This window comes from Anticarsia gemmatalis, chromosome 5 (genome assembly GCF_050436995.1).
Source record: "Anticarsia gemmatalis isolate Benzon Research Colony breed Stoneville strain chromosome 5, ilAntGemm2 primary, whole genome shotgun sequence".
Taxonomy (NCBI): Eukaryota; Metazoa; Arthropoda; class Insecta; order Lepidoptera; family Erebidae; genus Anticarsia; species Anticarsia gemmatalis.
This window is the reverse complement of record NC_134749.1, coordinates 11050750-11074487: the sequence shown is the minus strand read 5'-3', so window position 1 is coordinate 11074487 and position 23738 is coordinate 11050750. Positions and strand designations below refer to the sequence as shown.

Genomic DNA, 23738 nt, shown 5'->3' with positions numbered 1-23738 from the left:
CAAGTTCGTCATGGAAGAAGAAAAAAAAAACGTTTAAATTTTTGTTCGGTCAAATTAGTAACTAATAATTATGAAGTAAGTATATAAATAAAGATAACTTACCATCTAAAGTAGGTAACACCGTCATATAAGTCTTATACAGTAAAGGTAGGGCGTCATTATTAATATGCATGTTGGGCAAGTTGGGTATAAAGTCGTTGCCCACTAGGAAGCCCATCAGCACCCAGTCATCGACCACCTTCTCAATGTCGTACTTGAACGGAAGGTTGTCCTTTATAGATATAAACTCTTGTTCTAAGTATTCTCTTAATAATGATAAGTGTAGAAGGTAGAAGTTTGTCTCCTCGGGACTTGTAGCCCGTTGCGTTGTTCTACCGAATTTTACCTAGAAAGTAAAAATAAAATATATATCTTTATATTCTTTATAGATTTTTAAACTTATTGGTTGAGTTTTTTACATAAAACAGTATGGGAAACAGTCAGCTCGCGACCACGACCAGTTTAACGTGTGCCGAAAAGTCAGACAGGCAAAATGCGTATTGGCGATTAAATTAACCTAAATAACACTACAATATGTGTCAGTATTTGACCTACATAAATAAATCATTTCATTTAGATTTAATTGCTTTATCTAGCGATCTGTCACCACTATGTACGTATAAAATTATGTATGACTAACATATTATATTGACTTATCGATAAATATTGCGTAATGTTTTTCCTATGGTAGCAAACCTCAAAGTATAACTTGTGGTTATTTTGCAATTGATAACAAGGATGTAAGATAATATTACAATACATATGTAAGACTAGCTGACCCGCGCAACTTCGCTTGCTTTTACCCGTTTTTGTAACATTTTTTACTGCTGCTCTGCTCCTATTGGTCGTAGCGTGATGATATATAGCCTAAAGCCTTCCTCGATAAATGGGCTATCTAACACTGAAAGAATTCATCAAGAATTCATTCATCATTCATCATTTCAAATCGGACCAGTAGTTCCTGAGATTAGCGCGTTCAAACAAACAAACAAACAGACAAACTCTTCAGCTTTATAATATTAGTATAGATGTGTTCATTGTAATTTCTATAAGTGGTTATTATATTCGCAATAAACATCACGTATCTTGCGTTTATTAACTACAGTATTAGATGAATAGCTGCCCTTATGCTTATAAATGAGGCCATGTTTTTCTCAAAGATATTTACCGTGACAAGTTTAATGTAAATCTGTTTAGCCGTTTTACGTAAAGGGCACAGGACAAGACTTTCAAATATAAGTGTTATCAGCATTTTGGTTATACCTTTTAGTCCTCCCGTGACCAAGACTAATGTAGCTCATTGAAACTGAGGGTAACAGAAAAACTATGTTCTTGCCTATTTTATTGCATTTACGGCCTATTGCATGATAACATTATGAGTAGAAATTGCCATAGTTTTAGGTCGGTGATCGTTTTAATTCTTTCCCAATATCCCCCTTCACACACACTGTATCGCACGTTCTTAGGAGAGTACAGGATTACGCTTGTGTCCGCATCGCGTTCTGAGAGAGCGATTTTCTTCGCGGGCGCGGACAGATGAGCGCGGCGCGTGCTCTTTCCTTTCCCTTTGCACGCCCTTTATACGCGCGCTCTTTCACGCGCGATCGTTGTTTCATGCGCGATAGAGTATGGGTATAAAGGTGGTAATTAATGTTTTCAAAATTACCTCTTCTCTAAGCAACGCGAAGTGTGGTTCATGCGTGCACATGCCGAGCATGATGAGGTCGGCGTCCAGTCCGTACAGGCAGTGACGCGTGTTGGGGTCGTAGTCCGGCTGCGAGCGCGACCATCTGATGTAGTCCATTATCTTGTGCTCGCCTTCACCTGGCGTCTACAAACAAACAAAAATCTAATTAACTTTCTATAATCTCTAATATAATCCTTTTAAGAGTTCGTTTCCCAAAGGATAAAAATTAAACTCTATTATTGACATTTCTGTGTCTGTTTTTCACCAGGCTGTATCTCATTAACGGCATAAAATAAAAAGGCATGTTAGAAATTAATTATTAGATCATTTCTAGGGTTTCGTAGCAAAGGGTAAAAACAGGACCCTATTACTAAGACTTTTTCGTCTATTCGTTACTAGGCTGTATCTCATGAACTGAGATAGGATGATAGTTGTAATTTTTTCAAATTATGTATATCTGTTGCCGCTGTAAGTACAAATGCTAAAAAGCTTAATAAAATTAATATTTAAGGAGGCTCCCAACACAACAAACTAGATTCAGATTTATAATTTTTATATTTATATTTATTTTATAAATAATGGTACGGTACCGTTCGCGAACGTGACGAACTCGCAATTTTTACCCGGTTTTTTTAAGACAACTTCTACGTTACTATTCAGTATTCGGTTTTCCTCGATTCACTTATTAATTCCCCAAACATTTTGAGATACCTTTTACTTCACCGATTGTCGAATTCCGTATTCGACAATCGGTGAAGTAAAAGGTATCTCAAAATGTTTCTAAGCCTCAAAAACAGTTACAAGTAGGTTACAACATAAATACAAGCTATTTGATCAGCTGAATGGAATCTATTGTACTACTATGTATGTTTACTAAAAACTGTGTTATAGAAAGTGTGAAAAAGCAAGTCTTTCAATAAATACTACAGTTATTTGCACACTTGTCGAATTCCGAATGCGCCAAAATTTTCCCCGTTTTTGTAACATTTTTCGTTGCTACTCCGCTCCTTATGTCCGTAGCGTAATGTTATATAGCTTAAAGCCTTCTTCGATGAATAGACTATCTAACACTGAAAGAATTTTTCAAATCGGACCAGTAGTTCCCGAGATTAGCGCGTTCAAACAAACAAACAAACAATCAAACAAACAAACTCTTCAGCTTTATAATATTAGTATAAATACATTAATCCTGGTTATAAACTATCTGTGAGCCAAATTTCTTCAGTCTCCATTCACTAATTTTCTTCTTGTTTAAGTGTAACAAAAAATGCTAAGGTCTATTGTTTCTTACACACGAATAAACAGTTGAAATAGATTCAGTTGAAATTTAGCATCGAGTTAGTTGAAGACGCGGGTCAAACATAGCCGATTTTCTTTCTCAAGAATCACGCGTGGATCAGCATACAATTTAACTAGTTAATAATATCAGTAAAATGTATATGTTTACCTCATGTCCAGACAAGATAACTTTGACCTTAGACCACAGAGGGTCGGTAGAGATCTTATGTTTAACAAAGTACTTCAACTGTTCGTGCAGGCGCGCCATGAACACCGTGCCGGGGGTGATGCAGTTGCTGTCGAAGCGTTTCTCTGAAGGCAGCGTCTCTCCTGTTGGGATTAAAAGTTACGTGTTAATTCATTATAAACAGAGATTTACTGCATGAGTAATACCCATAGATAATGTTTAAGGTTGCGTTATTTATTCCTTTGATTGATTCCCAACTGGGCTGGTTACAGGCCAGTAAGGTTGATGCTGTAAAATGACCTTATTTGAAAATTATAGCAAGAAATTTCAAATAGTTCAGCATGACCAGAAGACTGATTCAATAATAATAATAATATAATTAATGATATTGATTGAAGTTAGATTTTGATTACGAGATTGGGCCTTTCAGGTTACTTTGTTGTGCTAATAATAATAATATAATGATATTGATTGAAGTTAGATTTTGATTGCAAGATTAGGCCTTTCAGGATACTTTGTTGTGCTTTTTCTTGGTCTTCTAGGTCCATCTCCTAATCCGCTATTGCTATTTCCTCCATTTTTTGCTGGATAAGGTACTATGTTTAATTTCAGGAGAGGTTATTAATGTCCTTACCTTTTTCTTTGGCTGCCTCTTCCAATTTTTCTGCTTCCCTTGCAGATCTGAACCTGTTAAACAATTAAAAAGATAGCTAAAACTTACAGTTAACTGAGGTGAGAAAGGGTCAGGTGACACCGAGACATTATGCAACTCTTCCTACACGAAAAAATAACTAGCCACACTTATCTACATTAATTGTGTTATGTGGGATAAACCTGTGACCTCTTTATTGCAACTCCAATTCCTAACATTTATATATAACTTTTTAAAGACTCCCTTATACATTCAGTTTTTATAGATGACTTATAAATATTACACATTTTAGAAAGTATACTTTTCAAATATCTTACTTAGGTTATTAATGCCTATTAGTTCATTATTTTAGTAAGTTCAATCCATGACAGAATACCAAGCAAATCAATTATAGTATTGTCAACTCTATGCTATGCAATACAAAAGTATAATAAGTTATCATTACCTCCTGCCTCGCTGCTGGTTCATCTTAGCTCTCGGAGCCACTCCATCGATAGCCATAAAAAATAATTTCTTGGGCTTTATAATTTGAAACAGTATAGTGAGGTAGTGGAATATATCCTGGAATATCTTCTCCTCTGTGATGCGGAAGTGAGGGTTGGAGTCGTCCGGATGTGAACAGTTGTGGATTATACCGTTCATGTCCAGATACATGTTGTCAAAGTCTGGTATCTGAAATTTGAGGGGTATTAGATACTAGGTCTTTATTACTGTGTGGAGTCAGATTTTATAAATGAATGAGTATAACATATCATAAAATAAGACATATAACACATCATCATACAAAAGTACATTAAATCACCCATTTTAGGGGCACCCAGAGACCAATGAACAACCAACAAAGCACATCAATTTACCTTGCCATCAGTAGAGGCAATTTTACTTTACTTTAAATGGGTTCTAATACGTAATTCATTTCTTATTTTAAGAATCATGTCATCATAAATACTTTTGTTTCATAAATCATGCAGTAAATGCAATTATTTACATAATAAAGTGAAAAAATTGTATGAATGCTTCATATTTTTCTATTATAAAATTTAAGAGTGTATAGTGGCTAAGAAAAGTCATGATTAAAATATTTTTCCTTATAACATTAATATCAATGTGTTTATTTTAATAATAAAATGTTACAAGATGTTTCACAATTCCTGTGATTGTTTCAAAAGTTGCAGATAATAATATGTATTGAGAAAGGTAGTATTGCTACTATCATTACAAAGATAACACTTATAATTTAATCTAAACACTTTATATCAATGATTTATTAATAAATATCAGTTTGTAGTAGAAATTTTATGTTACAATCCTAGACATATAGGTAGCTTTTATTGATATGTTTACTATGTTAGATAATGATATATGTATACAAACTCATAAACATAACACGCCAACAGTAATAGTCTATCTTACAGTAAACAAAGGATCTCAATAAGAAATAAGATTCTGAAGTAACATGTAGGGTATCTTTCGATACTCGTAAAATACGTTAGGTGATATGAATTACCTGATATTGCTTCACCAGCTCGTTGAGGCAGGGGTACCTCTCACTGGTGTACCTGAAGAACTTCGGTACTCCCATTTTTACTGTTTGTTTTGCGATATAATTGCAATAAATATGCTTGATAAGCGTTTGTTGTGCACTGACCCCAAACTCAAATAACCTATTTCACTTATATCATCGGCTATGCACACTGTGGCACAATGGCATTAGCCACGGCTTTTAATGTAACTGTTGAGTTAATGTGATGAATATTTTAAAGTTATTTTATAGAAAATATAATATTCCAGCAACCTACATCGCGGAACGGAGAATTTATAGTGTGGGGAAATTAATTGAATTGAATAGTAATGTCACTAATTTAGTATCCGTTCACATAGTCGAATCAGCTTATCAAAAAGTAGATACATGATATGTCTTCTTTTCGTAACTAATATTTAGACAAATTTTAACGTTATGTAGGTAAGTATAAAAACGTGTTACAAAATGTGCCTAAACTTTGATATTTATTTATTGTATAGGTACCTAGTTCAAAAAGATAATCCAGTGCCGGAATTGTGCTGAGATAAACGTCAATATTAATTTTCAGGTTTCCAACTTATTTGTAAATTTATCAACGTAAATAATACAATTACTTTATTTGTAGTACAATAGTAGAAGTTTCTCAAAAAAAAAGTTTTATAATAGGTTACAAAAATGTTAAAACGAGTCGATTATTTATCAAATAAAATTTTAACCTTTATAATTATTTTTTACCTGTAGACATGTCATGTCATGGCGTTGCGTTGTAAACAGAATTCTATTTTTATTGTAAAATATCAGTAAAACCCAAATATTTATGAGAGTATTTAGCATAAATTATAATTTTATTCTATTGTTGTTAGTAATAATATAAGTGTACAAACATAGTGGAATTTGGAACATATAACCTCGTTGAAATAATAGTTGTGATATTTTGATGCTAAATCATGGAAAGCGATGAAATTGGTAACGATTTGGTGAGACTAGACAACGGATATCTTGTAGACGAAGAGAATAATATACGCTGTGAATATGTTGTTAACTCCGATGATGTTTTAGGTGAGATTTCAAGGGCTTTACCGACGTCACATAAATTGTTGTTTTGAATATTCATGATACAATATAATGTACTCACTGTTTGCAATGATTATAAGTTATATATTTCAGATGAAGAAAACAACTCGGACTCAGGCAGTAAGCATGCTCCATTAAGAGAACAAGATAGATTTCTTCCTATTGCTAATATTGCCAAGATTATGAAGAGAGCTATACCAGAAAATGGAAAGGTAAGACTCTAATAAGCAAAAGAATGAGATTACACAAACTACATTACAAACATTACAAAATCCAACAAGTTAGAAAGTATTTTTACAAAGTTAAATCAACTTAACCCATTCCTGGCCATCTGTGTTCCTGTGCTGGGCAAGGGTCTCCTTCCATAATGAGGGAGGATTGAGGCCTTGAGTCCACCACACTGGCTAATTGCGAGTTGGCGACTTAGCATACCCCCAAGAACTGTATTAAAGAACTCTCAGGCATACAAGGTTGCTATGTTTTCCTTTACCACTTTCACTAGCAATAACCATTTCTAATACACTCATAACTTTGAAAAGTCATTGTTGTGACTCCTCAGGTTCAAAGCTCAAACAATTATTTAAAGCTTTTTATTAAATTCTTTATGAATAGTAAATATATCTTTACTTTCAGATAGCAAAAGATGCAAGAGAATGCGTACAAGAATGTATATCGGAGTTCATATCGTTTGTCACGAGTGAGGCGAGTGACCGATGTCAAGTAGAAAAGAGAAAAACAATCAACGGTGAAGATGTCCTGTTTGCTATGAATGCTCTCGGCTTTGACAATTACGTAGAACCACTGAGACTTTACCTCAAGAAGTATAGAGAAATTGTTTTGTCACCCGTAAGTTATATTTTAACAATTTTTTTGTTCTACAGTTTTGGTTATTTATCTCCTACTTGTAGCAAAGGAACAAGAAAGTGGCTTACTTTCAGTTTTTAAAATGAAACCATTTTTGTTTTCAGGTCACAATGAACAAATTGAACAAAACTATGGTCCTTTATGGAGGTAAGCTACCCTTTCTCTTATAAAACTTACTTTTGCTTTGCACTTTATGCATATTATTTTGAAAGTGTTCCAATTTACCTGTATGAAGGAAATTACTTTGTTGGAATGTTGGTAGATTGAATAAACAAATTTAAATGATTTATAAGGAGTAATTTAATGTTTCATGTTGTTATTCATGTCTTAAGGGGTAAGGAAATTCAATTTAGAGAAATGAGGAAATATTGTTAACAATAAGTACTAATCTTGGTTTACCTTTGCAGAAGATGGTTCATCATGTGTTCCAGCAGAACATGACACGGAGACACAAACAGAGTCCGCAGTGCTGTACGCATACCCCAAAGTTATTGAAGACATCACTTTCACGTGAACAAACCAACGAGGTTCTCATGATCAATTATACATAATATATTTTATTTTGTATACATTTAGTGTACCACTCAGTTTGTTAGTTTCATAATGGTAAATTTAATATTAGGGAAACTGGGTTAAGTAACCGTTGGCGCGGTCATTCTATAGATGAGTGACCGCATAGTGATAATTGAACTGAGTGTCCGTGCTTGAGGGGGCTACGTAAAAAGTCGGTCCAGGGGGGCTATCACGTATCTCAGTTGACAGCTATTTGAGAGCCACGCTACTGTACATTGCTGTCTCTCTTAAATAACAGTGATTAAGACGTTATGTCAAGGCAGCAATGTACTGAAAAGTGACCATCAATTTGACATAAACTAGCTGTCAACTGAGATACGTGATAAGCCTGCTGGTCGTTGTCAATTAAAATAACAATCATTGACCACTAACCATCGAGCAGCTAAGGCGCTATCCATTAATCACATGACGCGTTTACTGACCATCATACTGGCCTGCTCCCAGATCCAAATATGACTAGTACGAAATATACTCAACAAGTGTTTGTCAGTCGCGACTGTAGTCAATCACGCTACTGAAAAATTTAATATTTCAAGTAAAAGCCAACTTAAAAATTGACGACACTAAAGCTTGTCTACCATTTTTAAATAATTTCTTAAGGGGGGATTCTGCGCAAAAGGTAAAAATAAATGGACATAGAGACAAGCCATTGCACAGAAGGTGTCAATAAATACATGAGACATAAGCAGTCGCCATTTTGGCTACGTCTCTGTTAATGTACAGATAATAAAACCGAGTGGTACATCAATGTAAAGTGTGATAAAGTAGTAAAAGATACTTTTTGTATAAACTGCGCTAGAATTAACTTCCAACCGTCGCCGTCGGTTTATGTGTAATATTAATTGTAAGTTGTTGCTAGAAATATAATTATCATAATAACTTTTAATTTGTAAGATCTTTTATTTTAATCAAGTAAAGATAAATGGAGAGGCCTCCTCTCCCTCATTCCAGGCGGAGACCCTTGTGTAGCAGTAGGACAGTTATTAGTTAAATTATTTAAATAAAACAATTGATTTAGATCTATTTTAAAATGTATATATTTCTATAATTACAATCTTAAATAATCATATTCATTTATAATTTAATCGGCACTTAAAATCTATTCTCGAAACTTATCCGTGATGTAACTAGGCAGGGGTACTAAGTACAAAAACTTATTGAACACCATGATTCCTACAGAAAAAGCGAAAGACACTCCCATATTAAACTCAGGGTTAAAATCACCTGCTTGGTAGAAATCTCCATTGAAATTTTTCGAAGTAAACCGCTCGGTTAAAAATGCTTTGCCACTGGCATACCGGCAGTTCGCGTTTGAATTCGTGTTTAAGTTAGAAGTAGTGAGCATGAGGCTTGATATCGTTGAAGTACAGTTCTCCTGGTCGTTGTAAGGTAAAATGTTGAAGGTAGGCTGCTTGAATATGTTCCTGTGGAGGAATATTGAAGCGTATCGCGTGTGAGTGATGTAGGTTACGTAGTACAGCCATTCTTCGAAGCCTTTGTAGGATCTGCAATGAAGTGTACAAAGTTTTATACTACGAATATTTTAGAGGAAACTCAAGATTTTAGCTCAAGATTTCATATTTGTTTCTTAAGAGTTTTTGATAAGACACGGAACGGAGTACGGATAAGCTTATAACTATCTTAGGTGAGTAATTTTAAGCCACTCTAACTCTAATCCTGACTAAAATTGTTTCTAATTAGACTACACATGTTCAAAAAGCCTTAAGAAGAATTCAAGCAGCATTAGCCCGACATCAGATATTAAATTATTTACTAACTAGCTGACCCGTGCGGCTCCGCTCGCGTGAATTTCGTACTGTTGCTTATTCGTTTGAGCACGCGAATTGCGAAGCACTCGATACACATAAAAATGCTAACAACTCTTTTGTCATCTAATGGTTATATACGAAAGGGACCCGAAGGGCACACAATGTGACACAGGCTCAGGCAGGCCTGATTTCCTGTGGTTACCTTCTTTTCCGCTCTCGTCTGTATCCGTACCAGTTTACAGTGTAAAATATAATACCTTATTATAGACTGACCATTGCTTACCCGTCTGGATTCAGAATATTATAATAGGTACAGACAGACCTATCTGCGCCGGAGCTCTTCACACGCGTAATAATGTTTACTTGCGATGATACGTCCGAAACCGCGTAACCCGTAATTATTTTTTATATATCATCCGTTGTTTATTTTTTAAAACTTACCACGTAGTCTGTTTCATAGCTATACAATTTATTTCCTTAATGCAACCAATTAATTTGGTTATGTGTTTCGAACAACAACGCCATCTGTTAGTTGCGGCGAACAACAAACGAAATTACTCGGTTGCCATCTAGGATATCCCGACCGCACCGGACCCACGTAAACCAACATTTTTGTGTAATATATCATACAACATTTATGTTTAAAAATCTTATAAATGTATAGCATGTTTCAAAGGTATTTTTTTACAATAAAGCCATCAAAACAAATTAATTAGAAAAAACATGCTTTGTTGCGAGCTATAACGCCATCTATTGGTTGGTGCGAACAACAGGTATCGATACGGCAGGCGCCGCGTTAACTTTATATTATGCGAATGTTGTGAAATGGATTGTAACGCCATCTATGGTCTCTATAGGGAAACGCAGGTTCAAACGATTTCTACGTATATTTTTCAATTTTCTAATTTTTTTTGAAATTTTATGCTATAAAAAGTATCCTAGAAACTGCTCCACTACTTAATCTATGCATATACCAAATTTCAGTGCATTCTATCCGGTAGTTTTTACGTGATAGCGTCACATACAGACGGAGGACAGACAGACAGACAGACAGACAGAAAAGAAAATTATAAATTGCAGATTCGGTATCAGTATCCGTTACTAAACATCCCCCATTGGTTTTTTTTTAAATATATTCAATGTACAGAATTGACCTCTCTACAGATTTATTATAAGTATAGACTAATCCACGCGTCATTGCTCACGTAAAGCTCAATTGAATTAGACGATTTGTAAAAAAATAATAATATAGGTTTGACGTAGATTCTTCAACTATCCCAAAGCACAATTTCATCAAAATCGGTACAGCAGTTTAGACAGATACATACTTAAGAAGTATTTGTATAATTCTTACCTCAGTACGCCACTAGCCAGCATCACATAGATACAAGTAATGTAAATATTGACGACGGCCGCGATCAGTCCGTTCTTCACAAACATCATGATGGCTATAGTCTGTTGCTCAGCGTAGATGTAGCACGACCACAGCACCAATGTGAAGTAGAGGAAGTCTAAGTTCTCTGATATGTCGGACAGGATGCTGGGTGAAATAAAATATATAAATAAATTTAACCCATTAATGTCCAGTAGGGCAAGGGTCTCCTCCCGTAATAAGGGAGTTCGGCCTTGAGTCCACACTTGAGTCCTAAATAAAATATACCTTAGTATATAAAAGTGTAAAGCAATAAGCTAAAAATATAATAAATAAATAATAGGTTAGCAATACCGCTTGTAGTGTTGCCTGTGTAAACTGTTTATGAACAAAGGGATCTACTCCTTTTATTCGTGTCACACTTGGCAGAGTGGTCGTGAGCAACATGTTGTTTGATTTTGAGGTCTTATGTAGGTCGCCGTATGACCTCCCGCCATCTTTTCTGGCGTTAAGTAATTCTGGTGCACTCTGGTACTATCGATTTTCCCCGTTAGGGACTTTACTACCCTTATTCATTATTTGTATTAGATTATAGCATTAGCATGTTTGTTTCTACATAATTGACGATTTAAGTTCCAACTTTAGATACTAAGTAGATTAGATATTAATAGAGTGGTATGAACGTAGAACCATCGTTTTTAAAACCTATTTGAATATTTCAAATGGGTTCCTTAGGAACTATTAGATTGTCATGACACTTTATTAGCAGCTCATAGGTTAGTAGTACTTACGGATAGACAACGGCAGTGGACGCTAGTACGCTGAGGAAGGAGAACGGCAAAGAGACGAGGTTCCATGATAGAAGTAGACTGGCGCCGCTGTACAATCCTTCCTGAGACTCTTGGTAGTATCGAGTGCGGTAAGGACCATCTGAAAGATAAACATTGATTATGGATTAAATATTATGACTAGTTCTGTAGTTCCTGCCTTGCCTACCGCGCCAGGGTCTTAGGTTCTGATCCCCGGTCTGACCAAAAAGTGTTAAGTGATTGCCTAAATGCCTAGGACAGCACTTAAAGCTGTCTGTCTTATGCCTGACCTCTCACCAGTCATGTTGGAGAACGTCCCATCAGAAGATGAGAGTAAGGATATAGAGATTGTACGTACTTGTGTATTATGAAAACACTTGAACGCTATTAGTAGTTTTTGCATGAAAGAGCAACAAGAATCTATACATCGATCTAATTAAATGCTTATTTTATAAATTAAATTAGTGGTGTATTCCTACTTACACAAACATATCGTGTTCATAATACTGATGAAGTAAGTCCCGACCATTGCGTTGAATATCAGTCCGCTTTTAGTAATGAAGGCTCGTTGATAATCCTGACAAGGAAAACCAATAAAATTACCTCAAAAATTAAAGTCTATAGGCATACATATAAGATGCGATATTTTCACATTGGGTACATATAAACTTATAAAGATAGATGTAAAAAAGGTAATCAATGTTGTTACCTTTGCTTCATTGTAGAATCCCCACAATATAAAGAAATATATCGGTAAACAGAACAGCCTCATAAACATTTGTTTTAACCCGTTCTTCTTTAAGTTGAATATCGACGCCAGTAGTCTCCTGCAAAATAAAATATGCAAAATATGAAACCTTGGAAACATTTTTTTTGTACAATGAAAAAATATCTCCAAGAGATCCAGATATTTTTCCTTTGATTATTTCCTAAGATTTTACAAGAGTTTATATCTTGAAACATAGAATGTACGTAGGTAGGAACTTTTTGAATGCTTGAAATCTTCAACTATAAACATTGACTGTATTTATACCACATGTACTTACGTTATGTTTTATTCAGACAGTGGCGCAGCTTGTGAGGGTCACTATTATCAATAAATAAGGCTCGTAACATTAATAGGTATTTGGGAATAATTAAGTAAGTAACTAATATGAAAAAGTTCCTTACAAATAAAGCATCCAAATAACATGTATCCCGCCAGGTCTGCCGTAGTTCATCTGTATCTTGTTAGGGTTGATGATGCGGTTGTTTTCGTGCAGGTTCCCTTGCATGATGCCCTGACCTTCCAGCTTGAACTTCTCCACCAACGCCGCTATCTGATGGTTGGACTCTATGAACCGCTCGCGAGATCTTCGGTCTACCGTTGATAGGCATACTGTGGGAAAAAGCAGGAGAAACATAATTTAGTATTCAATTCTTTGGAAGTATCTTCTTGTGAGGGTCAAGGGGGTAGGGTGTAGGGGTCCTTAAAGACATCTCCCTCGATCTTTAAATCCATTGGATATACACTAGTGCCATATTCCGGTCACATTTATGCACACAAATAATATTCTTGGGTTTAGCTAGCATATATTTATGGAGGGTGGCATAGTGGCACCCGGGCAAGATACCTTAATATATGAATTTATATATCAGTGTTGGGTCAATCAACTAATTTTTTCAATCAATTGATTATTCATGACTAATTTAGTCATGAATTATTTAGTCATGATTGAATTAATCATGAGTAAAAATAATAATCATAATCATGATTAAATAAATTAGTCATCAATCATTTAATGATTAAATGACTGATGACTAATTCATTGTATTTTTGTATGATGATTAAACTAAAAAAAATAAGCCAGGTGACTTAATTTTAGTTTAATTGAACACATCTATAAAACTATAACTGATCACCACCATAAGTTGACTGAAATAAGATAATTCCATTATTTATAAAATTTGATTTTCAAAACGCGTAGTTTTAAAAAGCAATTTAAATTATTTTAAGCTAAATTAGCCCGAACTTATTCTTGCAAATGTGTACCTGTGTAAATTAAAAAAAAAATTAAACTGATTCTGTTGTAAAACTAGCTTTAATTAAAAACCTGTGATTAACAAATCAACATTCATGGAACGTAGACTTGAAAAGCTTAGTTTTATTTAACTATTATTTTTAGTCATTAAAATTTTAGTCATGATTGAATAACTAACACTAACACTAATTAATCATCAATCACGACTCATGATTGAATTTTTTTAGTCATTATTCATTAGTCATGAATAAATAATTTAATCTTAATCATCAATCATCAATCAAACTAAATTTTGCCCAACACTGTTATATATACGCTATTTGGTAACGTGTCCGGTAAATGGCAATAGGCTCGCCCCTATTACATAGGACTAACAGAGTTAGCGGCGAAACGCTAGTGTTTTTTAGACCTTTGGGTATAACATGTGTGATAAATATTAAGCATGTATGAAACACCTAAATAGTTATTCTTGAAATTAACTTACAATAATACATCAATGGGTTCTCGAGCTGCGGGCAAGGGAAGCCGATACTTCCGAAGTAGTCGAGGAGGTTCCTGGTGGGTCCGGCGTACACCACGTCACCGAGACACAGATACACCACGCGGTCCAAGAACGGGAACACATCTGAACAACAAAATATTATTTATAACTTATTTATTTGCCTTTTAAAGCAAAAGAAGTGACCGAAGACGTGGCATTCTTTGGTCTCTGCTTACCTATAGTAGAAAGATGTGATTTTATATATTTATGTTGCTAACCGTATGGTCAACTGTTGGATTGTTTATGTGACTCGAACCATTTACTAAGACCATGGACATAGTTTAATGTATGTATGTTGCTTTTATATACAAACTTTGGGATCAACTGTTAGTATCTTGAGCGGCTAGCCATCTAAAAAATTATGTAAAGACAATACTAGATACCCATAATCGTTACAAACAGTTCGTAAATAGGCAATAGTGACCAATAAAAGTAGGAACACGAACCAACATTGGCAAATACGTATAATAATTAGCTACCTACATAATAAGTACACACTCGTATGTAAATAGTTTCAAACAAAATCATCTAGAGTACACTGACCTACTGACAAATTATGAAATACACGAGTGAAAACTGACACATATTGCCACCGGCTGTGCAAATGTCGAACAAAGGCTTTAGGAATAAAGTAAGCCACGGTGTACGAGCTGAATTGTTCAGAGTACGTATAAATCATTAGCATAATAATAGAATGGTGTATGTAGGTGAAATGTCGATGCACTTGTATTGATATCGTTATGGTTTATTTAAGAGTAAATTTCGGTTTTTTAAAATCATTTTTGATCATGTATTCTGGTTTAAAGTAAGTACGTAAAAGCCGCAGAATATCAAAATGAATATGGATTTTGGTTTTGAAATTCATTTTTGATGATATAAGTACGTAAAAAATACGTAATCCGTAGAAAACATCAAAATGAATACGTAAGTAGTTATGTATTTATGGGTGTTTTTGTTATTCTGTGGTCTGTTTATGAGTTTGTTTTAACTAATTAATGGCGGTAAAACTTAGGAGGCCTGTTGCTTACTATATTAGAGATATAGGAAATAGTATACCAGGCTTTTTTACACTTAAATATAGGCGTAAAAAGCTTGGTAGGCGGTGGTAGCAATAAGTCATATGGCTCGGCTACGCTCGGCAAAATCTTTAGTAGAAAGGAGTGAGTGCTTAAAATGTTAGTTTTCTTACCAGATCTTGGCTTCTCCATCGTAAGTATGATAGCAGTTCCATACTTTTTAGCGGCGTTAGACAGTATGGATATCACCAGGTATGTGTTGAGAGGATCCAGGTCCCACGTCGGCTCATCCAGCAGCAGAATAACTGTACAACAAGGACAATTATGTGAATAACTTGTCACTCCGTGCTGTAGATAGCAGCTAAGACCTATTCTCCTACCTCAGTCGTATATTTATACCCTGTCATCAGTTTGTCAGAAAATTTCAACAGTCTAACTATCACGGTTCGTGAGATACATCCTGGTGACAGACAGCGAAGTTTCAGTAATAGAGTATCGAGTTTTTTTGTCCTTTAGGTACGGATTCCCAGAAATAATGAAGAGATGGGTAATAATACTGTGTATAACGCAAATGGCAGCCGAGCAAGTCGACATGAAACTGATCGCCGTTATCAAATATTTGGTTGAGAGGACATTATAAATACTGTTGCTAAGTAAAAGTATAAATAATCCTCAACTAGAAGCTCTGTAACTTTTGGCTAGAATTTCGATTGTTTATGAAACTGTTTGTCACTTCAAGTCTCAACCCGCACTTGGCCAGCGTGGTGGACTCAAGGCCTAACCCTTCCCTTACTACGAGAGGAGACCCTTGCCCAGTATCGGGACATTAATGGGCTAAATTTATTTATTTCGTAACACTCACTTGGATCACGTATCAGCTGCACACCTATAACTAACCTCCTGTACTCGCTCTTCGTAAGATTTGTGACGCATTTGTGAGCAACCTGTTTAAACATAAATATAATAATAAACGCATTAGTTTCAAAGGTGTTTATAATAAATAAATTGGGACACAATGTATTTAACTTACATTTGATAATGCTAAGTCAGCCATAACTTGCTTCACTTTCGACGATTTCAAATACCCTGATATCTGAAAACCGAAAACTTAATATAATTTCTCTTTTCTATACATTATTGTGTAAACGGTATAATCTAAATAATCTTAAGACAGTCGTAAACATGCTCATAATGATGATAATACAGTTCTTTTAAAGGACAGTTTTTTTTCTGGCTGCATCTTTTTGTGCTGTTTTTTTTACCTATATCTAACCTTGAATAGGCTTGTCTTCAATGTTCTTCGCTAACTGTTTTCAAATCACGATCATTAAATTATCCTAAATATCCTAAATAGCACCCGATATTATCTTCACACAAAGATGTTGCTAATTTTATGATTTGCCTAAACCATCTTGGACATAACAATCATCGAGGCAATAATATCAGTCTGTTACCTTAGTAAGTGATAGTGCTAAAGTCTGTTGGACACTGAGTCCAGGCAGCAGTCTGGTGCTGTGCCGGACCAGCGCGCAGGTGCTGTTGAACTGCTCTGACTCCAGCGGGACGCCTTCCAGCAGGATGTGGCCCTTGGACGAGACGCGACGAGCTATCACGTCCAGAAGAGCTCGCTTGCCACTGCCTGGTGAGAACAGAAAAAGTTAGTGAAACCAGGTACACAATTTTAGACTGTAGTGCGATTATCAAGATTCTGTACTATCGTGTCGTTTACGAGTCAAGAGTTTGCTATTGAAAATCATTTAAAAATTATATGTTCTGCTGCACTTAGCCAGCATGGTCAATTCAAGGCCTAACTCCTTCTTCAATTTAGGGAGGAGACCCTTGCCAAGCAGTCGTTGGTAATTACCCCTGGTAACTTCAAACTACCTTTTTTGTTAGCTTTTAAAGTGTACCAGGCTGCTCGGCAAAGGCTTGCCTTGTTTTTTACAGCACTAGATCTATAAATGCCTTATTCAAGGTCTACTCCTAATTAATTTCTGAAGAGGCCCTTACGTAGCATTTTAAACTATTTTTTTATACCTGGAGTAAGAAAGATTTAAAGTATTTCCTCGTTACCTTTAGATCCCAGGATGGCTGTGACCTCGCCGCTGTGTGTCGTGAAGGACACATCCTTAAGTATAACTCCTGTCTTCACGCCGCCAGTCAGCCGTTGGAAGAAACTGCCGGGCTCCACCTGGTGAAAAAGTAAGTTTTATTAATATTGGAAATGTGAAAGTAATTTAGTAAATAGCTGAATATAATTAAACGGATTTTTTTATGAGAAACCATACGTTCGGAGAAAGGCTTAAGGTTGTATCTATTTCAAAAAGCCATGGTTAAGTTGTAAACATAAATTGATGCTTTCTGTACCTAAATCAATTAAAATAATCGCCAAATTTTCGTCAATTTGTTTTTTGCATACAAAAGACTTCAACGAGCTCCTTTCACGGACGATCGTATAACTAACTCAAATAATATTTTGTATATAAACAACTTTACAGTGAAGTTTTTAAAAATAAGCATGAATTTACGGCAATTATTTAAGACAACGGTATCTTAATTGAAAATACAGTTAATATAAGAAAGGCTTATATATAATTTTACTTTAAATAAAAAAAATAAAAAATCTGTAATTATCACAAAACAAATGCAATCTATGCATTAGTTTCCATAACACTATTCATTAACAATGAATTCAAAATCCTTTGAAAGAAATTCCCATTGAAAAACAGACGTGTGTTGCCAAACACAACAATTGAATGTCCCAACTTTACAGCAATTTATAAACACAAGAACTGCAAACAAACCTGTCCTGAATGAAAGACATTGCACAACTCCAACGTATAATCACTTCCGATCATATTTGAGACGATAATTTATAATTTATTTAATTAAAAACAATAATTATTAGTAAAAATCACTGATAAATGCATCGCCGAGCGACACAGCCTCCTCTTACAAAAGATGTAGCAAACTAAGTTATCTGCAGTTAACTTCAAACTTAACGTGACAGTTAGCAACGTTGCCAAACTTACTTGTTGCTAACTTCATTTCGATAAGTGCACTTGATTTTTAGAACAAATTTGTTGATAGACTAAATTAAACCTTATGTTAGTTACGTAGAGTTTATTTTTCTGTTGCGTTGAAGAAGGAATACTGTTAAGGGGATGTACTTATCGTAGACAACATTTGGCTTAACATATCGATCGAGATCCACCATAATAAGTGTAATTAAAAAAGGTTATAACCATGATATTTGCTACATGAGTTACAGGTTTGATTTCGACCTTGGTAACATTTATCTGATAAATGGCTTCAGGTTGGTAATATACCTACAATAAATAAGTAGATTCCTAAACGGAAAGGGTCTCAATATTCTCGATAAAATTGAGAAGAAAGTGTTTGATATATTTATATACTAGCGGACAGTCAAAATAATGAAAGATCTATACAGTTTTTATTCGTCAAAACCCTCATTTTTGCGTCCAACGAAAAGTACACACCCTGTGAACGTAAACTTAGTTACTAAGGTGTTCTTTTAAATATTTTTAATAGAAAAAGAATTGAATGCCATATTATAGATAAGTTTACAGTATGACCAATACCTAGATCACAGCACATCGCCTTAACAACGAAAGCCTCATTTTTCCACATATTTTCTACGCATCGTTGCCGTACATACTCACCGTGAACCTCAGAGAGGCTAAACACTATTCATCTCCCTCTCGCACTCATTACAAAACCAGATATGAAAGCGAAACACCCACGCAATACTACCTTCTTTATGTTGATGCATTCCAATGATTAGTCGTCTCGCTCTTTTCATCAGGTTGAAGTAGGGTGGGACAGAGAAGGGGCTACGTGCGCAGTGTCACTGACTCAGTCAGAGTCCGCACAGTGGTCGAGTTGCTGGAGCCTTACTCGCTAAAATAACAATACATATTCAATCGAGATCTGTTATCGAGAAATATATGAAATAAATAATAGAAAATTCTATAAAAAAACTAAGTTAGTAATTAGTTCGGCAAGTTTTCTGTGAGTTTAGTGGTTCAGTCGTTTTCCAGGTGTTGTGTTGTGTTAGTTTGAAGTGTGTGGCCGGAGTCCCGTTGGTTGTTCACAGGTAAGCTGAATGAGTGTTGACATTACAACATCTTTTTTACATTTATTGACTGAATTGAGTGTTTCGCAACTGGAAACTGTCTTTGAAAGCTTTAACTTAAAAATACTTAAAAAAATGTATTCTTGTACTTGCGGTAAGCGCGCTGTGTTATTTTACTCACAATCTTAACAAACTGGATAAGAACTTAGTTCTAACTTAAACGAAGGGTTATCAAGCTATATCGTCTTGACGAACCTGTGTAAAGAGTTCTCAGGTAACAGCGATCATAAGTCTATTGTTCTCTATTCATGATACTGACATCCATAATTCAACTTTTGTCTTCTTCCACGAAACTCCATAAACAAGTCAGCTACTCAATCATACTATTTAATTTCTAAACAATATCTGAACCTTTACTATACTCGTATTAAGAGAGAACTAGTTGCTTATTTAAGAAATAAACAAAAAATTGGATAGTTTTTTCATGGGCTAATCTTCGAAATCGGTGAACGAATTATAAAAAAATCACCATTTGAAAGATATGTTACTCCAGATTGTCAAAGCTTCATATAAAGTGCAACTTATCTGTAGAAAACCCGGGCCAAGTCGGGGCAAACTAATAGTCTAAAATAGAAGTCCAAGTAGGAGGAAGACTCAACACTGCCCTAAGGTCAATGAAGCGTTCAAGTCGCGGATTACTTTAGTCAAATCAATTTAACGCGAGCGCTTACTGCAACTGTTTTTAAGAGAAACTGCCATAGATTTTAGACTCTCTAATCGTTGAAATATTTCGTGGATGAATATAAATAGCATTATGAAGTTTGAAGACTATCTTTTGTGCTATATTTGGTAGAAGTCGGCTTAATTGCAGCTCAATGCACGTGGCTAATTATGACCAAATTTGTATTTAACATGTCCAAATATAGATTACTTAATGGGGTTATATGCAAATTGCAGATAACTTTCCATAGCTTTTGTTGATGAATACAATTGATACTAAAAGATGTATATTCTTTATTTTAATAGTATGTAATGTAGCGATTATATTCCATAATCATCAGTCTAGCCTTTTTCCAACTATGTTGTATACGGCTTCCAGTCTCACCGAATGCAGCTGGATACCAGTACCTATTTTACATAGAGCAATAGCTAGTTGAACCTTCACAACCCATTTGCTTGGATTATAAGACGATACCCCACGGAAAGACTGGTTGTCAGGCTTCCAAGCTTGACTGCTAGTAACGACTGTCAAAGATCTTTGAAAATAACAGCCGATATATAAATATTATCCGTAATATGGACTAATTTCTCCAACAACGAAAATCAGTTAAGGAAAACTAAGCAAGCTAAAATGAGAATTGATATCCAAACTTAAGGTTATCAAACACCACAAATCAAATCTAACATCAACCGGATTCGAAAACCGCAAATCGAAATCTCATGAGTCTTCAAAAATACCTATATATAAAACAATAGTTACAATAGTGATGTTAACGAACTCAGGTGCTCGGGGTGAGTCAATGCCTGCTGCGGCGACCGGTGCGTATGCGCAGAACCACTGACCTTTACGTGTTACGTAATATTGACATGTTTATTGTCACTATGGAAAGGTAAACAGCTTGAGATTAAGCTCCAGATAGGTCTGTTGCGAAAAATTTATGATAATAAATCCTTTGGTATTCATTTAATATTTAATTGCCGGATCTCTCACCCGCCGTGTGGGTTTTCCGTCCCACCGGGCTGTGAGAGTGAATAAAGAGTGTATACCTGTGTATTGTGCACAAACTTGGACACGATAAACAAAGACCTGCAGCGCTGGCCAGTTTCAATGAAACTGACCGCCGTAGCCGATATCGGTTAGGAGGACATCATCAATATTTAATCAGATACAAAAGCCGTATCATAGAAGCACCTGTTTATCTTTCGATAGCTAAATCAAGTAAAATGTTCCCATTCGTGATTCTCATAAGTGATGAAGATACCGGGGCAAATTCAGCACACATTGCTTTTTTGGCAGGTGCTTGACCTTGCAATAGGTTATAGAAATAGCTTAATTGCCTTCGAGTTCTTACTAAGTGCCGTCTGCGTCTGGACAAGGAAGAAAAAACGATTGTATTAAGTTTGTCTGGAGGCAATCACGCAAAGGCGATTATATTTTGCCAAATAATTAGAAAGACCCAATATTTTGGATCCTGCATGCTGTAACTTACAGCACTTATTACAGATGTAGTTTAAAAAAAATCTATTCGCGATGAGAAGAAAAGAAAGCCTTGGTATTAAACGAAAATTCCTTGAAATGCACAAAAGTTTGGGCCAAAAGAGATTGTCTGACGGATATAAACATATGACTAACAGGAAAATACTCATAAATGAATCATTCGGAGATGTAGTCCGGTTTTTTGATAGACTTCGTTTGAGCTGCATCTCTCGGCACCGGTAATGACGGAGAATAAACCTATTATATGTTTCTAAAGATCTATTATGTTATTATTTTGGTGTTTAGGTGTAATTTACTCCATAATGAGGTTACATTGTTGCTCCTATTAAAGTAATTGGAGAATCGAATAACAATATTTACGAATTCTAACTCTATTGGTAGACTGTTTGTGAGAAGTCTGAAGAAAAAGTAATGTGTATAGGTAAGTTTCATGTGTAGATTGTGTAATATAGACAAGATATCGGAATATTGCTAATAAATGGACGCAGTTATCGATATAATTGTATAACGGGAGGTTTGAAAATGTATAAAGCCTATCAGCTACAAAATGAATTGACGTTGCAGGCAAATGTTTTCTTTTAAAAAAACATTTTGACGTTTACATTAAATTGTAAAGTTTCTAAGCTTGTCTCTGCACACAACGTAATATGTAACAAGCAATAATTCACATTGAGACATTAAATTAAATAACATACCCAAATCTGGGGCGTTACTTTACGTGTTCTGTTACCAAACAATTAAAGTTGACCTTAAATTGGTGAATTTATATTAATATTTAGATATTTCTACGGTCTGTAAAGAACATGTTTAGAGCCCAATTAATGTGGGTACCTGCAACCGGACCGTAACCGAGTGTTAGTCATAACTTTGTCTGGAATCTAAGAATCTATACTTATATTATAAAGCTGAAGAGTTTGTTTGTTTAAACGCGCTAATCTCGGGAACTACTCGTGCGAATTGAAAAATTATTTTAGTGTTGGATAGCCTGTTTATTATAACATCACGCTACGACCAACACGAGTAGAGTACCAGTAAAAAATGTTACAAAAAGGGGGAAAATTATGACCTATTCTCTCTTGTGACGCAAGCAAAGTCGCGGGCGGCCTCTAGTTAGATGTATGGAAGCTTTGTAGTTTAAACAAATGCCGAGACTGAATTCGTACATGCATAGATTAAGTGCTGTGCCGTTGTTTACAGTAAATTATGACTGCTTAGTTATAATAAGTAGATAGTTACTTCATGGTTTTGTGAATACTTTAACATTTATTTTAATTCGGAATAAAGACTTTAGATAGCTAGTTAGTTATCCACTTAGAATTTAAATATCTTGGTATATAAAGTAATGTTTTAATGGAGGCATGTTTTCGGGCACCATTCGTATAGAGTATTTTCACAAGAAAGTGTATACTTAAAATTAAAAATAGGTATGTTGCGAAACATTATAGTGACCCATTGAATAAAGTTATCTAACTATGGAGAAATTGGCCCTTATTTCAATGATTGTGATGATTATTTATTTGCATATAAAATAGTAGGGCAAAAGAAATAGTTATGCTACTTAATATTACTTAATGTGGACTCGTAATAAAACCTTGCATACCTTTAACACAGTTTTTGAAGAAATGCAATATCCTCAGCTAGCGCATTGCCAGCGTAATGGACTTTTGCCATCATTTCGGGAGAAGACCCTTGGCCAGCAGTAGTGGAGAAACAGTTTAATAAAAAAAGTGGACTCAATTCCTAATATCTCTTTAATTACAAGAGGATTCTTGCTCTATAGTTAGACAATAGTCGATATTATTTTATTTTTCACTTAAAAAATACTAAACTTGTATTTATGTCTTAATATTCGGTCACTATAAACCTCTTCATCACCTATTGGGCGCAAAGCAATTTGTCATTAAACATCGCAATGAATGGCCAAGCTGTTTTAATTACTCTTACAATGTTTCATGGGCGTCCATGCGAACATTTTGTACAACATTCGTATGAAAAAGTAATAAATCCACGGCAATATATT

General features: G+C 35.0%; 4 protein-coding genes across 5 annotated transcripts in view; 2 read left to right on the top strand and 2 right to left on the bottom strand.

Annotated features, from left to right (window-relative positions):
* The window catches only part of pcm (5'-3' exoribonuclease pacman), a 34618-nt gene extending 28938 nt beyond the window's left edge, over nucleotides 1-5680 (bottom strand). For both annotated transcript variants that reach the window (XM_076114774.1, XM_076114775.1), the window contains exons 1-6: nucleotides 5351-5680; nucleotides 4289-4515; nucleotides 3826-3878; nucleotides 3174-3334; nucleotides 1706-1870; nucleotides 103-385 (exon numbers count right to left, since the gene is read on the bottom strand). In XM_076114774.1, coding sequence (XP_075970889.1) covers nucleotides 103-385; nucleotides 1706-1870; nucleotides 3174-3334; nucleotides 3826-3878; nucleotides 4289-4515; nucleotides 5351-5425 — 964 coding nt within the window. In that variant the 5' untranslated portion in view covers nucleotides 5426-5680. The remainder of the gene's footprint in view (nucleotides 1-102; nucleotides 386-1705; nucleotides 1871-3173; nucleotides 3335-3825; nucleotides 3879-4288; nucleotides 4516-5350) is intronic.
* Nucleotides 5681-6109: 429 nt separating this feature from the next.
* Nucleotides 6110-8762, top strand: Nf-YB (nuclear factor Y-box B). The gene is made up of 5 exons (XM_076114773.1): nucleotides 6110-6424; nucleotides 6533-6651; nucleotides 7073-7285; nucleotides 7408-7450; nucleotides 7711-8762. The coding sequence occupies exons 1-5, from the start codon at nucleotides 6313-6315 to the stop codon at nucleotides 7815-7817; spliced, it is 594 nt and encodes a 197-aa protein (XP_075970888.1). The 5' UTR covers nucleotides 6110-6312; the 3' UTR covers nucleotides 7818-8762.
* Nucleotides 8763-8883: 121 nt separating this feature from the next.
* On the bottom strand, nucleotides 8884-18371 carry LOC142973167 (ATP-binding cassette sub-family G member 5). The gene is made up of 13 exons (XM_076114772.1): nucleotides 18209-18371; nucleotides 17478-17595; nucleotides 16859-17043; nucleotides 16435-16497; nucleotides 16267-16348; nucleotides 15578-15709; nucleotides 14332-14472; nucleotides 12997-13204; nucleotides 12536-12653; nucleotides 12310-12403; nucleotides 11809-11947; nucleotides 11000-11185; nucleotides 8884-9381 (listed from the first exon to the last, which is right to left on the bottom strand). The coding sequence occupies exons 1-13, from the start codon at nucleotides 18260-18262 to the stop codon at nucleotides 8976-8978; spliced, it is 1926 nt and encodes a 641-aa protein (XP_075970887.1). The 5' UTR covers nucleotides 18263-18371; the 3' UTR covers nucleotides 8884-8975.
* A 901-nt stretch (nucleotides 18372-19272) lies between these two features.
* Nucleotides 19273-23738, top strand: part of LOC142973172 (broad substrate specificity ATP-binding cassette transporter ABCG2) — a 72911-nt gene continuing 68445 nt past the window's right edge. Inside the window, exon 1 of the mRNA XM_076114776.1 lies at nucleotides 19273-19521. The gene's annotated coding sequence lies outside the window, so the exon portion shown is untranslated. The remainder of the gene's footprint in view (nucleotides 19522-23738) is intronic.

Coding starts and splice junctions, on each gene's coding strand:
- LOC142973167 (XM_076114772.1), bottom strand. CDS start 18,262: ATGATCGGAAGTGATTATACGTTGGAGTTGTGCAATGTCTTTCATTCA. Junction 13,205..14,331: donor GAACCCATTGATGTATTATT/GTAAGTTAATTT, acceptor TTTTTCCCACAG/TATGCCTATCAACGGTAGAC. Junction 9,382..10,999: donor CTGGCTAGTGGCGTACTGAG/GTAAGAATTATA, acceptor ACTTCATTGCAG/ATCCTACAAAGGCTTCGAAG.
- Nf-YB (XM_076114773.1), top strand. CDS start 6,313: ATGGAAAGCGATGAAATTGGTAACGATTTGGTGAGACTAGACAACGGA. Junction 6,425..6,532: donor TAACTCCGATGATGTTTTAG/GTGAGATTTCAA, acceptor TATATATTTCAG/ATGAAGAAAACAACTCGGAC. Junction 7,286..7,407: donor GAGAAATTGTTTTGTCACCC/GTAAGTTATATT, acceptor TTTTGTTTTCAG/GTCACAATGAACAAATTGAA.